General features: G+C 36.2%; 1 protein-coding gene and 1 long non-coding RNA gene across 7 annotated transcripts; both read right to left on the reverse strand.

Moving 5' to 3' along the window:
* Positions 1–356: 356 nt before the first annotated feature.
* On the reverse strand, positions 357–3,819 carry LOC309509659. 3 transcript variants are annotated; one of them, XR_014209982.1, is made up of 6 exons: positions 3,751–3,819; positions 3,338–3,374; positions 3,086–3,156; positions 2,756–2,811; positions 1,920–2,473; positions 357–1,359 (listed from the first exon to the last, which is right to left on the reverse strand). It is a non-coding gene; the product is annotated as an uncharacterized lncRNA (long non-coding RNA). The 3 variants fall into 3 exon arrangements; XR_014209983.1 differs by having other exon boundaries at positions 1,920–2,514; XR_014209981.1 differs by lacking the exon at positions 2,756–2,811 and having other exon boundaries at positions 1,920–2,514.
* A 10,869-nt stretch (positions 3,820–14,688) lies between these two features.
* LOC309509643 (uncharacterized protein) lies at positions 14,689–16,847 on the reverse strand. Of its 4 annotated transcripts, none has more exons than XR_014209964.1 (9): positions 16,502–16,839; positions 16,340–16,423; positions 16,170–16,258; positions 15,982–16,084; positions 15,763–15,899; positions 15,617–15,677; positions 15,328–15,546; positions 14,919–15,200; positions 14,689–14,834 (listed from the first exon to the last, which is right to left on the reverse strand). XR_014209964.1 is itself a non-coding variant. In XM_082184417.1 (9 exons), the coding sequence occupies exons 1-9, from the start codon at positions 16,716–16,718 to the stop codon at positions 14,805–14,807; spliced, it is 867 nt and encodes a 288-aa protein (XP_082040543.1). In that variant the 5' UTR covers positions 16,719–16,847; the 3' UTR covers positions 14,689–14,804. The 4 variants fall into 4 exon arrangements, 3 of the variants coding, with proteins under 3 accessions (XP_082040543.1, XP_082040542.1, XP_082040544.1); XM_082184417.1 differs by lacking the exon at positions 14,919–15,200 and having other exon boundaries at positions 15,982–16,090; positions 16,502–16,636; positions 16,716–16,847; XM_082184416.1 differs by lacking the exons at positions 14,689–14,834; positions 14,919–15,200 and having other exon boundaries at positions 15,227–15,546; positions 16,502–16,636; positions 16,716–16,847.
* Between the last annotated feature and the right edge of the window lie 735 nt (positions 16,848–17,582).

The following is a 17,582-nucleotide window of genomic DNA, read 5'->3' on the forward strand; positions in this document are numbered from 1 at the left end:
AGGAGAAACTTTTGCTAGGTATTCTGATTAATTATTTTGTCATTTTGCCTTCACGTCCCCCCGATTGCCCGCGAGCTTCTCCCCAGCTAACAATTTTACGTTCTGGGAACGTTCTGGGAACGTTAGTTTTTGGTTCCCAGAACGTTCCCTATTGGTTAGCCAGGAAAGTTTTCTTTACGTTAATAGAACGTTCCCTATAGGTTAGGGGAAAATGATAGGTCTACAAACAACATATTCTACATTGTTTATTGTTCAAACACTTAAAAAATCCTATGAATATATTATTACAATAAATAAACTATCATTAATAAGTAAATCAATCAGTTTGTATTAAATAAATAAATCAGCACACAATCCATGTTTTTGTTGATTCATTGTTTAATTATCAACCTAAAATAAGTCATCAAAAACAGCGTTAGCAAAATGTATTCAGGAACAGTAATTTACATTTAATATTTCAAACATGAAAATATTTCAATAAATAAAACTGCACAAACATTTTAATTAAAACTATCTTTTTGCAAACTGTAGCCTATAACTTAGAACAAAAATTGAAAAAGTCTTCATTTATATACAATATACATGAATGTGCCAATCTTCACTCCGCTCAAAACATTTAAACTCCCAAAACCATCTGCAAATTTAACAAGAAAATAAAAAGACAACGCGTTACATGTACACACAATCCCATGCCAAAATTCAAGCCCTGTAATGGCATTAAAATTAATCAGGAGCAAATGAAAAGAGTGAGGTGGGATTGTGTGTCACAAGCTGTAGGATATGAGAGCACGAGCACTGCTGGTATCGTGTATTTATTCAGATATTTCAGCATCAATGTGTATAGAAAAATTTATATATTTGAAAACACTACATTGCATTTATTTATATTGCACTATTTATTATTTCAGACTACAAATCAAAAAAGGAATGTTTTATATAGGGGTAAGGATATCCATTAAGCCTATGTACCCTTTAAGCCCACTTTCAACTCTGAAGTCAAATAAAAAACAGAGAAAATAATATTCAAGTCTAGTGAACTCTGACCTGCGAATTCGCTCTGCATATAACGTATAAGTCTCACCTCCAATGAAGAATTTGAAAACCTGTAACTGCTGTGTTGTTTATGAGAGAGAAAGAGAAAAAAAGTTTGAAACTACTATCATTTTTTTTTTTTTATCTGTGACTTTACACCTACAAATTCCACTGTCACAGGTGCTCAGTTTTGCTATAATAATGCCCTCACAGAACATGGTAATAATCAGCCATCCATGCAAAAGCAAAGGTCGGTGTAGTTTACAGGAACATCTGTCCAGGCCAACATCTGATGCCTTGATGCCTTCCGCTGGGATCCCAGAAAACCTGAAAAAAAAAATATATATATTACAGTTCAAAATCTATCATACATACATCTCATCTGGTATCACAAATTATCATTCCAAGTTCACTTTAAGATATGCTCAATATTAGGGCTGCACAATATTGAAAAATTTAGAGTTTATTTAGAGACATCAGCCGTATGGTTTAGTGCATGCGCGGCTCCAGGTTTGTATCTCATAAATTACCCCACTAATAATGCCCAGAATGGCACCAAATTTCTACAGTAGTACAAATAGGTTCTGTACTCATTAAACCAGGCATTGGAAAGTTTGTAAGTACATCAGGAGTTTATTTAAATAACATTTGCCTGATGGCGAATGCTACTGCTGACGCGAATGTTGATGTCACTTTATGAGTACAGAACCCATTTGTACTTCTGTACTACTCATTTTCCCCGACATAGAGCAGATCGGCACACAACAAAAACTGCTGTTCGGATGTTCCCTTTTCTGATATTTTAGCATTCGTAACATTTTAATTAAAACAGAAATAAGAATTTTAGTGTAATAAGCGAAAATTAACAGTAAACCGAGATCACCTACCGCTGCAGATGTGTACAGAAGTGAAAAGCGGAAATGCTTAGACCTCTTTCCGGTTCGACCGCTGGGCGCTCCGCATAACCCCTATTGAGGGGATTTTGTAGAGGAGTGAACCTGCATAGAAAATTACAATAGATAACAAGCATAGATAAATACAATAGAAGAAAAATACAGTTGAAATAAGCAGTGCATTATGTTTTTCAGTTAAATCTGAAAACATCAGGTACAGAAATTGAATTATCAAAATGTAAAATAAGTCTTCACTGTAAAAATAAAATAACTATAAATTAATTAAATGTATCTTTGCTAAAGCTACAAGTCATTTTCTCTTTTGATGTTTGATCACCATTGGCGACACAAACAGCTGCGGGTACGTTAGGCTACTGTCCCTTTAAGACGAATGCGCAGACCTAATATAAATGACACGCATCTGTTTTCTTTCTGTTTAAAACACACAAGACTGTTTACGAGGAAACTCGCCAAGATGGGCATTTTGACAAGATGGGCTAAACTCACCTTCTTCATCTACTGACTATGGATGGCATCAAGGTCTTGTCCTGAAGAATCACAGGGCCAAACAATAGGGATTATATCTCATCTGGTAACAAGAGCAAAGCCATAACTTTAAGAACTCTAATGATATATTTACCCCCTGATATTGCATTGGGGATATCAATTCAAACATTTTTAAAGGCTAAGAGTATGAGCCACAGCTTCCCAAGATATCTGTGAAAAATAACTGCCTAAAGTTGTCGACCCCCTGAACCACATTCAGCATTTAAAAGTACAAAGAATTTCAGTATTGATCAATAAAAAAAAACATACAAATACATAAATACCTTTGAGTTAGACAGTATGGTGTCAGTCTCATTGGCCAACACAATTCAAAACAGACCTAAAGAAATAAAATAAAATATACTAATGATCAGGATATCATGTTATCATAATAGTTAAATGAATTATTATTATAACTATGACCATTATAATATTGTATTAGTCGCCTATTATTTAGCTGATTATTTAGCCTACAGGCTTCTCAAGGACAATCTCACTGAAAAACCCTGGGGTTAATGATTTTAAAATGTGAGACTTATTTCAAAAGCATAAATCTTACAGACCCCACACCTTTGAACAGTAGTGCACTGTATTTTTGAGGTGGTTTTGCTTACTAGTCATATGGTTCATAGCCATGGAGATTGTCTTGGACAGGGGGTGCAGCAGGCCATCACAGCATGATGATCTAGGAACATAATAAGCTATTTGTCACAGAGCCAACAATATTACATGGGATTGGTTTAATAAAAGGAACCAAGCTAGAACAGAGGTGAAATGCAGAAAAGAGAAATATATAAAAATCTTAAGATAATATATTGTGAAATAAATGCATATGGAATTATTATCATTATTAAACAATAACTCACCCCTTGTTGTAGAGGATTTTTTTTCTCTCTCGCTATTCTGAAATCACATTTTAGCAATATTGGTAAGTGACGTCACTGATTAAGTTAACAATACAGTGCATTCTTTTAGGTTAAATAAATTAGCTTACTTCCAATCACCCATTGACAAATTACCAGCAAAACTATAAAAAACTGTTATCTACACTAAATATGTGTTTAAAAACCCAAACTTTCATAAATAAGACCTTAACTTAACGTAACTTAGGCCTAACGTTCTCTTCTGAAACCGGTTAGCTTAGATGCTAACGGACTTTTTCAAAGACAAAACCATTTCTTTAAAGTAAATATTCAACAGAAGCGTGTCAATTACACGTAAGAAATGTGTCAGGGACGTTTGTGTGTATTATTTGTGATATTTTGTTGACTAAACTTACCTGAAAGCAGTGAAACCAACAGCGACAGACGGGAGTTTTGTTGTTTGTCATTTGTTGATGACGTTTCTGGTTTCCATCTGCTGAGGAGCGCACGTGCGCGCTCCAGTGTTTGATTACGCGCATGCGCATTAATACACTTCAAAGTCACGCAGCATTTAAATAAACATATAGAATTAAAATGTATAACATAATTTAAAATATCATTAATAAAAAGTTATTGCGAATAGATCTGAACGTTGTTGGTTATCTTATAACCTTAGGGGACCGTACTGACGACGTTGTCAGTTGGTAATCTGCCTGTTAAGTGATATTAAAATAATAACCTGCAGAGAACGTTCCCAGAACGTTCTCTTTAGGATATACAAATAAAACCTAAAAATAATTAACTAAAAAAGACTGCCTACCAATGAGCAAAGTTATTGATTACTTAGGCATTATCTACTGCCTGATAATGGTCATGTAATTAAGCATTTGATAAATGGTGTTAAAGCACAAAACATTGCAAACCATTCAATTGGTTTAAGAAAAATAGAACCTAAAAATAACTTACAGGGAATGTTCTCTTTAGGTTATAAATTAAACCTAAAAATAACCTACAGGGAACGTTCTGGGAACGTTCCCTTAAAGTTATAAAACTTGGTTGGACGTCACCACGACAGACCGGTACATCGACCGCATTACTGCAGAAGCTGCACCGATCCGTCTGTCAATCTCCCGTTCCATCCTTCCCTCACTCGCGAACAAGACCCCAAGATACTTAAACTCCTCCACTTGAGGCAGGAACTGAACCAACCTGAAGTGGGCAAACCACCCTTTTCCGACTGAGGACCATGGTCTCGGATTTGGAGGTTATAAAAAGTTATAAAATTAAACCTAAAAAATAACCTACAGGGAACGTTCTGGGAACGTTCTCTTAAAGTTATGCAGATAGAACCTAAAAATAACCTACAGGGAACGTTCCCAGAACGTTCTCTTTAGGTTATAAAATTAAACCTAAAAATAACCTACAGGGAACGTTCTGGGAACGTTCCCTTAAAGTTATAAAAATAGATCCTAAAAATAACCTACAGGGAATGTTCCCAGAACGTTCTCTTTAGGTTATAAATTTAAACCTAAAAATAACCTACAGGGAACGTTCTGGGAACGTTCCCTTAATGTTATAAACATAGATCCTAAAAATAACCTACAGGGAACGTTCCCAGAACGTTCTTGTTTGGTTCCCAAAAAAATAACCAAATGGGAACCAAACGGGAACGTTAGGGGAACGTTCTGTGTTTGCTGGGTCCTCCCGTCAATACGGTAATCTCTCTACTGTGCGACAGAGAGTCGCGTGGTTATGACGCAATCGTTAGCCTACTTTTACAAAAACTGTTTTTACGGGGCCATAACGTAAGCTACAAGGTAATGGAGCATTTTATACATTGTCGTGTTTCTTTAGAAATAAATAATGGACAAATGGAGTCTTCAAACGCCTCAGATGTAAAGTTATTCACTGTCAAAGTGACGTCAAAATGAATGGGAGTCAATGGGATGCTAACAGCAGGTGAAGTTCTGCTACAAGATGGTGGCACGCGGCCGGCTTCAACTTCCGGTCGACTTCCTTCCCGCTTGTTCGGTCCGGGCTGAGGACCCAATTAGTATGCCAGTAGTATGCCTGATCTAAATCTGTTCTCGCGATAACTTGTAGCTAACGTGAGCTATTTTAGTGTTATTATGTGGTAGCTTTATGTAGAATGCTAAATCCCGCTGCTATATGCAAGGTAAGATTAAATTAAATTGTATATTGTATATGTAAATTGTGTATATTCTATAGCTAATATTTAAAATCTCAAGTAGCGTCAATAGCAGGAGAAAGACCGTGAAATTAAAAAATACTACTGTTAATGTGTCACGAAATGTAGTTTTAAGAGTTTTTCAGTCGATAATGTAGTTGTTTCAATCACAAATATGTTGTTTGTTTCTACAGATAGCGCCTATTTAAAAAATTGATCTGACGTTTTCGGAGATGTGAGATCCAAGCTATCACCGGGTTCTCAGCGCTCATGTATCCCGCCTGAAACAGCCTTAACTCGGCTAAATCTACTGCCGTCTGCCGCTGGTTTATGTCTCTAGTCTAGTGGTTAAACATGAGATATAATTCGTCTTGTGTAGGCTATATCTAACGGACGATCTTAGATATCATTAATCTATAATTTGTTCCCTGGCAAATCGTTTTGGCTGAGGGCAAAGTTTTAGCTTCATAACTTTATATAGCGTTAAATTATTTAGGCTATTTATCTTTAACGTTGTAGCCTGCTGACTTACGTTTGACTGAATCGTTTTACTTACTTTATTTCTTGACTTGTATAGCTTCTTATACCTTTTAGGCTGCTTTTATAATGGCTATTATTGATCAATAAAACAGAAATTTAACAAAAAGAGACAGGGTTGTGTCATTTTATTTTATATAGCCTATGTAAGAATATTTTAATATATATAAAATATGATATCACCAATACGGCATGTATTTTTTTATTTTTTTCATGTATGGGATGGGAAGTATTTCAGGTGTCTTGAAAGAAAGAAATCAAGTATCACTGACAAAGGCTCAAAAAGAGACTATGACTTTCTAAAAGATCTTTTAAAAACAGATTGTTTGTGTTTTTTGTTTTACTTTTAGGACTGGAGAACATCTGTCAAATGGGCTGTCACGACTTCTTTTCTGTTTGTTAAATGCTCAGTTAGGTTTGGGATCTCTGCAAAGGAGTACCTTCTCACAACATAGCGACACTTTATAGTTAACTTAATGAATTACTAACGTAATGATAGCAGTAGCACCAAAACGTACTTTGCAAGATTAAGCGCTGTTTTATATGGATTAACCCTTTCATGCATATTGGTCACTACAGTGGACGGCTATTAAAAAAGCATTTGCTTAAATTTGCACGGGTTTTGATGGCTTAGTTGCACATCATCCTCTTCAGTGGACCCACCCTGGTGCATCATCCTATACATTGCAACCAAGTGGCAAGCCGTTGTGTTTCGATTTTTTCCCCCCTCCAAACCAAGATGGTCAATGGTCAGTCAGAAATGCCAAGTTGCTCCGGAATATCCAACCATTCCTTCTTTCCTAGGAGACTCTTGTAGGTAAAAAAAATATTGCAGCATCAAACAATATCTAATGAGTCATATCACAGTTCAATTTTCCAAGTTTTGATTTTAGATTGGGAGAAAAATCTGATTAATCATCTGTCCACTGTAGTGGACCTCATGCATCAATGGCTATATTTCAGCTACAATTCTTATACTGTGAATATTGTTCTTGAAAATACTTAATCTGCAGTGACATTTATGTAAATAAATGTATTATTAGAATGTAACGTGCTTACATAATGTATGTGACTTGTATTGCATTAATTTACTCGTAACATCAAAAAGAGATCTGATTATGTAATGCATGTTACTTGTAATGTATTACTTTACTTGTAAATGAGTAATAAATGAGAAGAGCTGTAAATGAGAGATAACTTCTTAATGAGTTTGTCTTATATAAAAGCCCTTAAAGTGATGAAAAAAAAAGAATGCAATAAATATTGTTTGCATTAAAGAAGAATATGATTTACAAAACAAAAACACAACCAAGCCCCTTTAACCTTTCAATCTTTTTTGTTTAATACTATGATAATCATTTTTCTTGTTTAATTTGTATTTCTTTTATGCACCTGTTCTGTATATTCTAATGCAAAGATGTAATGATATTGCCATTCCATTTGTACATGACAAAAAAAAAAAAAAAAAAAACGTATTAGAGATAACGTTTTTTCACCAATACAATATTTTTGCACACATCGAAATGTTACAGAGGTTTAAAAAAAACTATTTAACGCGACTCATCAATAAAATATTGTCATTCTTAAAGACACTTGAAAATGACCAATGAGAATGTCTCATCACTTTTTTTTTTTTTTTAAATGCGGGACTATATATACGATTGCCATGTTTCACAGGTCCCTTTCGTCAGAAATTCTACAAAGAATCTCTGCGAAAATTTCATCTTTGGACATCTGTGCATCTCTCTGGACAGTTTCATATCTGTGACCAAAATATCTCTGGACGATTTCATCTCTGCGACCAATACATTTACCTTACTTAATTCAAAAATACAATTTAATTATCAATTTAACTTTACATTAATTATTGTGTTTTTTTTTTCTTCTCATCATCCAACATTTCAGTAAGTATATCCATCACCCGGTGTATTTTAATAAAGTTTAATTGTAGTTATATTTTAATAAAAACGAAATTATCGGCCTGTAATAATTTTTACCGTTATAGATACAGTTCAACATTATTGCATGAGCATGCTTTCGGAAAAAAAAAAATATTTGCAATGTTATAGGCCTAATACAATTTGGACGAAAGTCTTTGTTGCCGAATGAAGAATTAAAAATTAAAGGCCTCAGCTCTGTAGGCACTTGCATAAATAAGTTACATCAAAGCGAGTTTAAGCACCTGGGCACAGTTGCATTGAATATATTAATAACTCGTGCTATCAAAGTTAACGCATGCGATTATTTTAGTCCAGTTTAACGCAATAAAAATAACGCAGCATTCTTTTTTTTTTCTGTCATTCTTTAGCTAGCGTTACATTTAACATGCACTTAAAGCAAATTGTTTAAAAACATTCGAGCGCGAAAAGACACACACATGTCCTGACAGTCACGCGCACCATATGGTGCGCACTGCGCAGCAGTAATTGGCAGTCGGCAACTGCAGGTCTTAAAGGGACAGCACCCAATAGGCGGATCTTTTGTGACGTCATTGTTTATGTTTGTCGCGTTGCATCATGGGAATCGTGTGGCAGGAAACACCGCTAGATACCTGTAATTTGATTGTTTTGCACGTTTGGAGGAGGATTTAGAGAAGAGGATGGTTCACTCTTGCTGTGTGGTCGAGTACGGCTCGTTGGGGGCCTGATAAAAAGTTTTTTCGAATTCCCTCCGAAAAGGATCGCGAAAAACGAAAGAAATGGTTGCGTGCAATTAGGCGATTGAACCTGGACGCTCCGAAGAAAGCCTGAATTCCTGCAGCTAACGTTACTGATCGAGTTTGTGAGGCTCATTTTGTTCATGGTAGGCCTAAGTCTTAGTGACTATGTATTTATAGAAGATTGAATAAAAAAAATAATAAAACTGAGTCAAATCAACCGAGTCATATGTTTTCGCGTTCTGATTCAGGTGTCCCAAACCGCGATCCACAGCACCCAGACTATGTTCCTCACATCAAAATGGGCTATTCTGGATCGCAAAACTTAAAAGCAAAAGAAAAGGCTGTTCTAACCTCTGCTTTTAGCACGATCACTGCTTTCTGTTTGGCAGAAAAGATCGGCCCAACTTTTCGAAAAAACAAAATAATCTTTTGAAAGCCTTTAATCTTTCATGAGTGAAGGGTCCAGGGGTTTCTATTAAATAAGAATAAATGTCTCCCCAGCAGATTGGTGGCCAAGACACGGGCGAGTCGGACCAACGTTTTTTGTCATCCCAGATCTCATATGGGCTTTGAATAACTTCGATTTTGTCACCAATACAAATTTTGAGCTTCTCTCCAAACCTCCTCCGGTCTTCAGATGTTAAAGTGCTTATATATTGTGGATTTCGCCCGCTAACTCTCTTGAAAATGCTCGTCGCGTCTTTACTGCCCGCAATACTGTTTGTTTTGTTGCCACACAACCACTCGCGCATGCGTACAAAGATGTCAACAAAGATCCTCCTATATAGCGGTCTCACACGAGGTCAATCAAATAACAATGGGAACAGAGAAAATGACTCACTGCTCATAACTAAAGAACTTTTGTAGATTTAATAAGGATTCATTTATATCTAATTTATAAATGATGCAGTGCAGAGTGTTTTACGCTTTATTCAATTTCTTTTTATTTCTCATATTTATCAAGACATCAGTAGCTGTAACGTTATTAGTATCAGTGATACTGGCCTTCATTTATATATATAAAAAAATGTCATTAAACAAGTATTTAAAATATAATGTCTTTATTTAGTTAGCTACATTAATCTGGAGATTAAATGTGAAATGATTAAATGATAAAATATAGTAAAAACGTATAGACTTGGGTAACACTTCATAATAACGTTCAGTTGTAGGTCATTAATAAGTGGTTAGTTAATGATGAACTAATCATTTACAAAACATGCATAAATGATTAGCATGTGATATACTAACATTTTATGTATGTTTTGTAAATTTCATTACAAGTGATTAGTAAATGATTAACTAATTATTTACAAAATATGACTATGCGTTTCATAAATGTTCATTATGTTACATTTTTTTGTATGACGCACTTAATCAGAAAAAAGTGTATTTAATCTAGTAAATTTTTTGGATCGATTGACTGCACAATTAATACGTTTAATCAACCTAATATCATTACTTTTGCTTTGCATTAAAGTTATGTTACAGTTTGCGTTGCATGCTGAGGTGAAGGAGTACCTGCAGCGTGGAGTTTACCAAGGGAACGCCGACACCGGACGGAAGAGAATTGTCAGGCGTTCTGCTAAGAAGTTCATTGTGCAGGGGAAGTAGAAAAAATATCATTGCCTTTTAATGTGTTAAATGTATTCTGTGATTTACAGTATCCGCTACGTTTGCTTATGATAAAACAACTAATTTTACATAATATTTTCTTCAATAAATAACATGATTTAAATACTGTGTGTTGCGTTCCCTCACATTACCTCTTTATGTCTCTAACACAGGTGGACATCTTTATTACAAGACTGCAGACGGATCAAACCGTCTAGTTGTCATGGATGAGCAACAGAAGGAACGAGTCCTTCGGGACTGCCATGATAGCCCAGCTACAGGTGGGCATCAGGGGATAACAAGGACATTTAATAAGATTGCAAGCGCATACTACTGGCAAGGCATCTTTCCGGACGTCACGAAGTGGGTAAGATAATTGTAGACTCAAATTCCTGACCCACGAGATGGTTTCATACAGCCCCTCAAGTGTAAATAATGAACTCATTGGTACGTTATGTAGAGGCCACCACATATTATATTGAGGACCACAACATCATATTCTATTAAATACTTAATGGTGTTAAGTTGTGTCCTCAAGATCCTATGTTGAGTTTGAGACCCCCTGATGTAGTTGTACAAAGTAATGTGTTTCTGTTGTTTGTAATGTTACAAACACCTACATTTTTTTTTTTTAGATTGCCCAATGTCCACAGTGTCAGTGTAATGATACTATTACAACAGTGGCTCCAGTGTTGCACCCTATCAAGGTCACTAAAGCCTGGAATGTAATAGGAATGGATTTGATGGGACCATTTCCAACCAGTCCTCAGGGGAACATTTATGTCCTCACAATGACTGACCTCTTCACCAAATGGGTTTTCGCCAAATCCCTGAAGTGTAAGACCGCAGTTGAGGTGGCTAAAGGGGTCTTACAAGCATTTAATGCATATGGACTGGTTGAAAGAATAATCACAGACCATGGGAGGGAGTTTGTGAACCAGGTTATTATTATTTAGTTAAGAAGATTTTATTATTAATTTTTTTGGCTATATGTTATAAGAATGTACCATGTCTTTGATACCTTTTTGATAACAGCTAAATGAGGACATATTTAAGGAATTGGGTGTGAAGCAGTGTGTCACGTCAGCTTACCACCCTCAGTCAAATGGACAGGATGAGAGGACTAATCAGACTATAAAGAGGTCATTGTCAAAGTACTGCAATGACATGCAGAATGACTGGGACGAAAAACTGGAGGATGTGGTGCATGCCATCAACACCTCAAAGCAGGTGATTGGAACTGCTTAAAAAAGAAATGACTATATGCAATTGATTATGTAAATGTAATTTGTTGAAACACTTTTTTTTAGGGCTCTACAAAGTATACACCATTCTTTTTGATGTTTCACCGGCACCCAAACACGCCAGAGGTTCTAAACACAAAGGTAGTATCTGAGACAGATTGCTTTGTAGCAGAGGATCCGAATATTGTAATGCCCACACGGATGGTAGAGGTGACAGCAGTACAGGCAAAGGTAATTGTCTCTAGTATGAACTATAATTAAGTAATAATTCACATTATTTAAGGTATTCTATTAAGTCTGTTTATTGTACATTATCTTCATAAGGTGCGGGATCACATTGCAAAAGCACAGGGGAAGCAAAAGGCAGAGTACGAGTCCCGGAAAAGAAAAAAATGTGAAATCATTTCACATCCACGAAGGAGAGGAGGTACTCAAAGCAAACAAAAGAAAAGAGGGACGCAAAGGTGGACGTTTAGAGGGGAACTGGACAGGCCCTTTTGTAGTCGAAGACATTACCGGAAAAGGGGTTGCTACACTTGCAGACAAATCAGGCAACATTCTCCGCCAGAAAACCAATGTGTCCCAACTCAAACCATTCCTGCGGCGTGACATTAACCTGAATGGTGAGAAAGGCAGTACATTACAGTAGATGGTCCACTTTTTGAAATAAATGTTTATGGCAAATTTAAAATATTACATATACAACCTTTTTCAGTGAAAATTCATGATGACCATGATTCTTACTGCCTGAAGACAGACATGGCAGGAGGTGATGCATCACGCACAGGTATGCTTTATTTGATTTAATTTTAAAAAAGTACAATAAGTAACTTTGACAAAGATTTGTGACTGATCCAAATGTGTTTACAGAAATTGAAAAAAAAAAATCAGTTTTCAGTGGATCGCTTTCACATCTTGGAGCTAGAAGAGGTAAGATGTTAAATAAATGGAAGTCTGTTATATATTATATAATATTATATATGTAAGACAATTACAAAGCTTTTTTTTTTTCTAGGAAATGTATATGAGAATTTTGAGTGAGGAAACCGACAGAAAGCGGCCACTCATTCAGTTTCCGAGATGCCAGGCCACAGTTGAAGATTTCGAGACACTGTGTCCACAGAATAAAAGTTTCCCATGGCTGAATGACGACGTTAGAATTTTAATTTGCGAGTCTCTATTTGCCCCAATGGAATAAATGCTTTGTGGGATCTCCATATCTCAGCTCTGGAAGGCTCTAGAGCCTCCAATCATGCATTCATGTCTATGTCTCAGCACCCTCTAACAGAATCCAAGATTTCAAGAATATCCAAGAAACTTTATTTTTTGACCCAAAATATCACCTTATAGTTTTTTTGGGGCAAAAAATAAAGTTTCTCGGATATTCTCGAAACCGTGGATTTTGTTAGAGGGTGCTGAGACATAGACATGAATGCATGATTGGAGAAATTTTGGGACTCAGGCGAGCCCTCCATATGTGTCCAATGGCAGCTTATTTATATGGTCTTTTGTACACAAACCTCCTATATGTACTTCTTTTATTATTCAACAACATTTTATTGAAATCTACTATTTCTTTTAGATTCTTGACACAAGGATTGCACAGCTCTGTAAAGCACATGGTGGAACTGCTTTACAGGTGCACACGTTCGTTCTCTGGTGGCGATCCTTCACTATCAAGAAACATGTGGATGACAGTCACATTTCTTGTCTGAAGGTAAATGAAAATCTATGAAATAAATTTCAGGGCCAGGGGACACACTTACTTACTTATTTACCTAAAAATATTTTAAAGGACCTTGATGAGAATGACACAGTCCTTATTCCAAGAATTGTTGGTGGACAGAGCCCCGAAAAGGGAAACCACTTCATTTTGTGGGTATGTATGGATAAAAAAAAAATACATTTTTGCTCAACAGTTGTTACTCTGGTTAAAGCGGTTTCTGTTTATGTTGTAAAGGTCTTGGATGGTTTGCTGAATCGTATTCGAGTTTACGACCCCACTGGCAACTACAAGTCAATTTCTGCGATGGACCTGGCTATACTATGGTATTTTGTGCTTTGTAAATGTCAAAACTGTTATCTTTATTTACTAATGTACATTTCTTAATTTCTTTTTTCTTTTGTGCAAAAGCAATGCCTTCCGAAATACTTGGGACTTGGGAAAATGGACTGTTGAGTACCCAGAACAGTGGAGGCTGGCTGACTCTAACAACTGTGGGGTTTTGGTTTGTACAGTAAGTTAAATAAATGCTTTTATTTATTCATTTTATTTTATTTTTATCTACATTACTTTAACAACTGTGTTTATTTCATTAGATGGCAGAAATGGAGGTGAGGGACAAATGGACCTCTATGAAAAACGAGGTGATACAGGGAGACGATCTGTGGCATCTGAGAAGATATCACGCATCATCTATGGCAGCATATGCTGTTCAGCATATGACGTATAAAAGGTATGTGTAAAATGTGTGTCCTCATTCATATAAATCAACTTAAAATTGTAATAAATCAAGTAGATCGATGATTTTTAAAATATAGGACAGTCGAGGAGGTGGGAAAAAAAGGAATTTGTTCTCTTGTCAGTGATACTGAAATTCAGGTACATATAAGACTTTACACAAAATTTAAAATGGCTAGATATTGTTTGCTATACTAAATATTTTTTTCAGGAGTTGTTTCAAGGAATTGTAAAAGGCTCACTGAAACCCACATGGAACAAATGGTGGCAAATGAAGACTGGAAAAATGGCAAAACCTAAGAGCTTTCATCCTGCCTTGTCAGCACATGTTGAGGAACTTCTGGGACACATCGACAACATTGTGTTTGAGCAAAAGAAGGACAAAAAACTTGAACATTTCGACCTTTTAATGTGTGAATTGATTCCTGAGGTAAGCATTTTATGGGATCGTGTTGGTACAAATAAGTACTTGAATTTTTTATATCACCAAAAAAACACATCATTTTCTCACCCTGGTATCATTTGATAATATGTTGGGAGAAACTGTGTTTTTACAGAGTTCCCTCAAGCCAGTCCATCCATGACACCCCAGGTTCAACGAGCTAACTACGTTCTGCTGCGTTGCACCTTTGGGCTTGCATATCAAAGTAAATTCATGTTGTATATGCAGTCAATTCTTTGTGGAACCATCCTAAGGCCTAGATGATGCAGTCAGTCAATTTCCCCTTTAGATGGTGGGGTCGTGACCTGTAGGCGAGGAGGCTGGACTAGGTGTCATGGACTGGCTTGAGGGAACTCTGTAAAAACACACAAACATGCTGCAACACATCATGTTCAACTGGACATTTGCACAGTCTTTAGTGCAATGGAACATCACTCACTGTTTTTACTTTGATATGCAAGCCCAAAGGTGCAACGCAGCAGAACGTAGTTAGCTCGTTGAACCTGGGGTGTCATTGATGGACTGGCTTGAGGGAACTCTGTAAAAACACACAAACATGCTGCAACACATCATGTTCAACTGGACATTTGCACAGTCTTTAGTGCTATGGAACATCACTCACTGTTTTTACTTTGATATGCAAGCCCAAAGGTGCAACGCAGCAGAACGTAGTTAGCTCGTTGAACCTGGGGTGTCATGGATGGACTGGCTTGAGGGAACTCTGTAAAAACACAGTTTCTCCCAACATATTATCAAATGATACCAGGGTGAGAAAATGATGTGTTTTTTTGGTGATATAAAAAATTCAAGTACTTATTTGTACCAACACGATCCCATAAAATGCTTACCTCAGGAATCAATTCACACATTAAAAGGTCGAAATGTTCAAGTTTTTTGTCCTTCTTTTGCTCAAACACAATGTTGTCGATGTGTCCCAGAAGTTCCTCAACATGTGCTGACAAGGCAGGATGAAAGCTCTTAGGTTTTGCCATTTTTCCAGTCTTCATTTGCCACCATTTGTTCCATGTGGGTTTCAGTGAGCCTTTTACAATTCCTTGAAACAACTCCTGAAAAAAATATTTAGTATAGCAAACAATATCTAGCCATTTTAAATTTTGTGTAAAGTCTTATATGTACCTGAATTTCAGTATCACTGACAAGAGAACAAATTCCTTTTTTTCCCACCTCCTCGACTGTCCTATATTTTAAAAATCATCGATCTACTTGATTTATTACAATTTTAAGTTGATTTATATGAATGAGGACACACATTTTACACATACCTTTTATACGTCATATGCTGAACAGCATATGCTGCCATAGATGATGCGTGATATCTTCTCAGATGCCACAGATCGTCTCCCTGTATCACCTCGTTTTTCATAGAGGTCCATTTGTCCCTCACCTCCATTTCTGCCATCTAATGAAATAAACACAGTTGTTAAAGTAATGTAGATAAAAATAAAATAAAATGAATAAATAAAAGCATTTATTTAACTTACTGTACAAACCAAAACCCCACAGTTGTTAGAGTCAGCCAGCCTCCACTGTTCTGGGTACTCAACAGTCCATTTTCCCAAGTCCCAAGTATTTCGGAAGGCATTGCTTTTGCACAAAAGAAAAAAGAAATTAAGAAATGTACATTAGTAAATAAAGATAACAGTTTTGACATTTACAAAGCACAAAATACCATAGTATAGCCAGGTCCATCGCAGAAATTGACTTGTAGTTGCCAGTGGGGTCGTAAACTCGAATACGATTCAGCAAACCATCCAAGACCTTTACAACATAAACAGAAACCGCTTTAACCAGAGTAACAACTGTTGAGCAAAAATGTATTTTTTTTTTATCCATACATACCCACAAAATGAAGTGGTTTCCCTTTTCGGGGCTCTGTCCACCAACAATTCTTGGAATAAGGACTGTGTCATTCTCATCAAGGTCCTTTAAAATATTTTTAGGTAAATAAGTAAGTAAGTGTGTCCCCTGGCCCTGAAATTTATTTCATAGATTTTCATTTACCTTCAGACAAGAAATGTGACTGTCATCCACATGTTTCTTGATAGTGAAGGATCGCCACCAGAGAACGAACGTGTGCACCTGTAAAGCAGTTCCACCATGTGCTTTACAGAGCTGTGCAATCCTTGTGTCAAGAATCTAAAAGAAATAGTAGATTTCAATAAAATGTTGTTGAATAATAAAAGAAGTACATATAGGAGGTTTGTGTACAAAAGACCATATAAATAAGCTGCCATTGGACACATATGGAGGGCTCGCCTGAGTCCCAAAATTTCTCCAATCATGCATTCATGTCTATGTCTCAGCACCCTCTAACAAAATCCACGGTTTCGAGAATATCCGAGAAACTTTATTTGACTTTAAGTTGAGACAGGAGTTTGCATGATTTATATTATAGGTTTAGCTTATATTATATTTTATATTATTTATATATATATATTTTTTTAATAAATTTCCTGTAATTGAGATATTCATCTATATTTTCTTAAAACCGACTTTTATGACACATACTCGTTTCGGCTAGGTGACTGATATTGTGAATCTTACTGTAATTAGATGGCTAGCTAACTTTTCTCACACAAAGACAAACAATTGAGGAGACAGTGGTAAGTAGCTGTTAGAAGGGGAGATTTTTCCGCAAGCAAGTCCTCTGTGCTATGCAGTGGGCACTTCAAGTCGGAGGACTTTGACAGGACAGGTCAGACTGTCAGAATTAGGGATGGAGATAAACCATCAGTCTTCAGTTTCACGACTCATTTACAAAGAGTAGGTTTATTATCACTAGATTATAAGGATCTGATAGAGATCACATAATTTGTGATTTGTTTATATTTTTAGTTCCTTTTTAGCCCGTGGCAACCAGGGCTACATAAGCCTCAAGGAAAGCTGAGGAAAGCCTCAATGGACAGTTCTCAGCATTTCCAAGGGACTGATCCTCCTCTGCCTAATGCTGTGAGTATTTGTTCTAGTTAAACCCAGAACAGCTGTGAGCCTTATGGCCCAGGTCATATTCAAACCTCTCTGTCTCTCACAGAAAAGGAAAATTTGATTAAAAGAAATAGAAAATTTGTCATAATTTACTCCC

This window comes from Leuciscus leuciscus, assembly GCF_965113295.1.
Source record: "Leuciscus leuciscus genome assembly, chromosome: 11".
Taxonomy (NCBI): domain Eukaryota; kingdom Metazoa; phylum Chordata; class Actinopteri; order Cypriniformes; family Leuciscidae; genus Leuciscus; species Leuciscus leuciscus.

Excerpts from the sequence above, each read along its gene's own strand:
- LOC309509643 (XM_082184416.1), bottom strand. Across the intron at positions 15,900-15,981 it reads GTGGGGTTTTGGTTTGTACA|ATGGCAGAAATGGAGGTGAG; the intron begins GTAAGTTAAATA and ends TTATTTCATTAG. Across the intron at positions 15,547-15,616 it reads TCAGTGATACTGAAATTCAG|GAGTTGTTTCAAGGAATTGT; the intron begins GTACATATAAGA and ends TATTTTTTTCAG.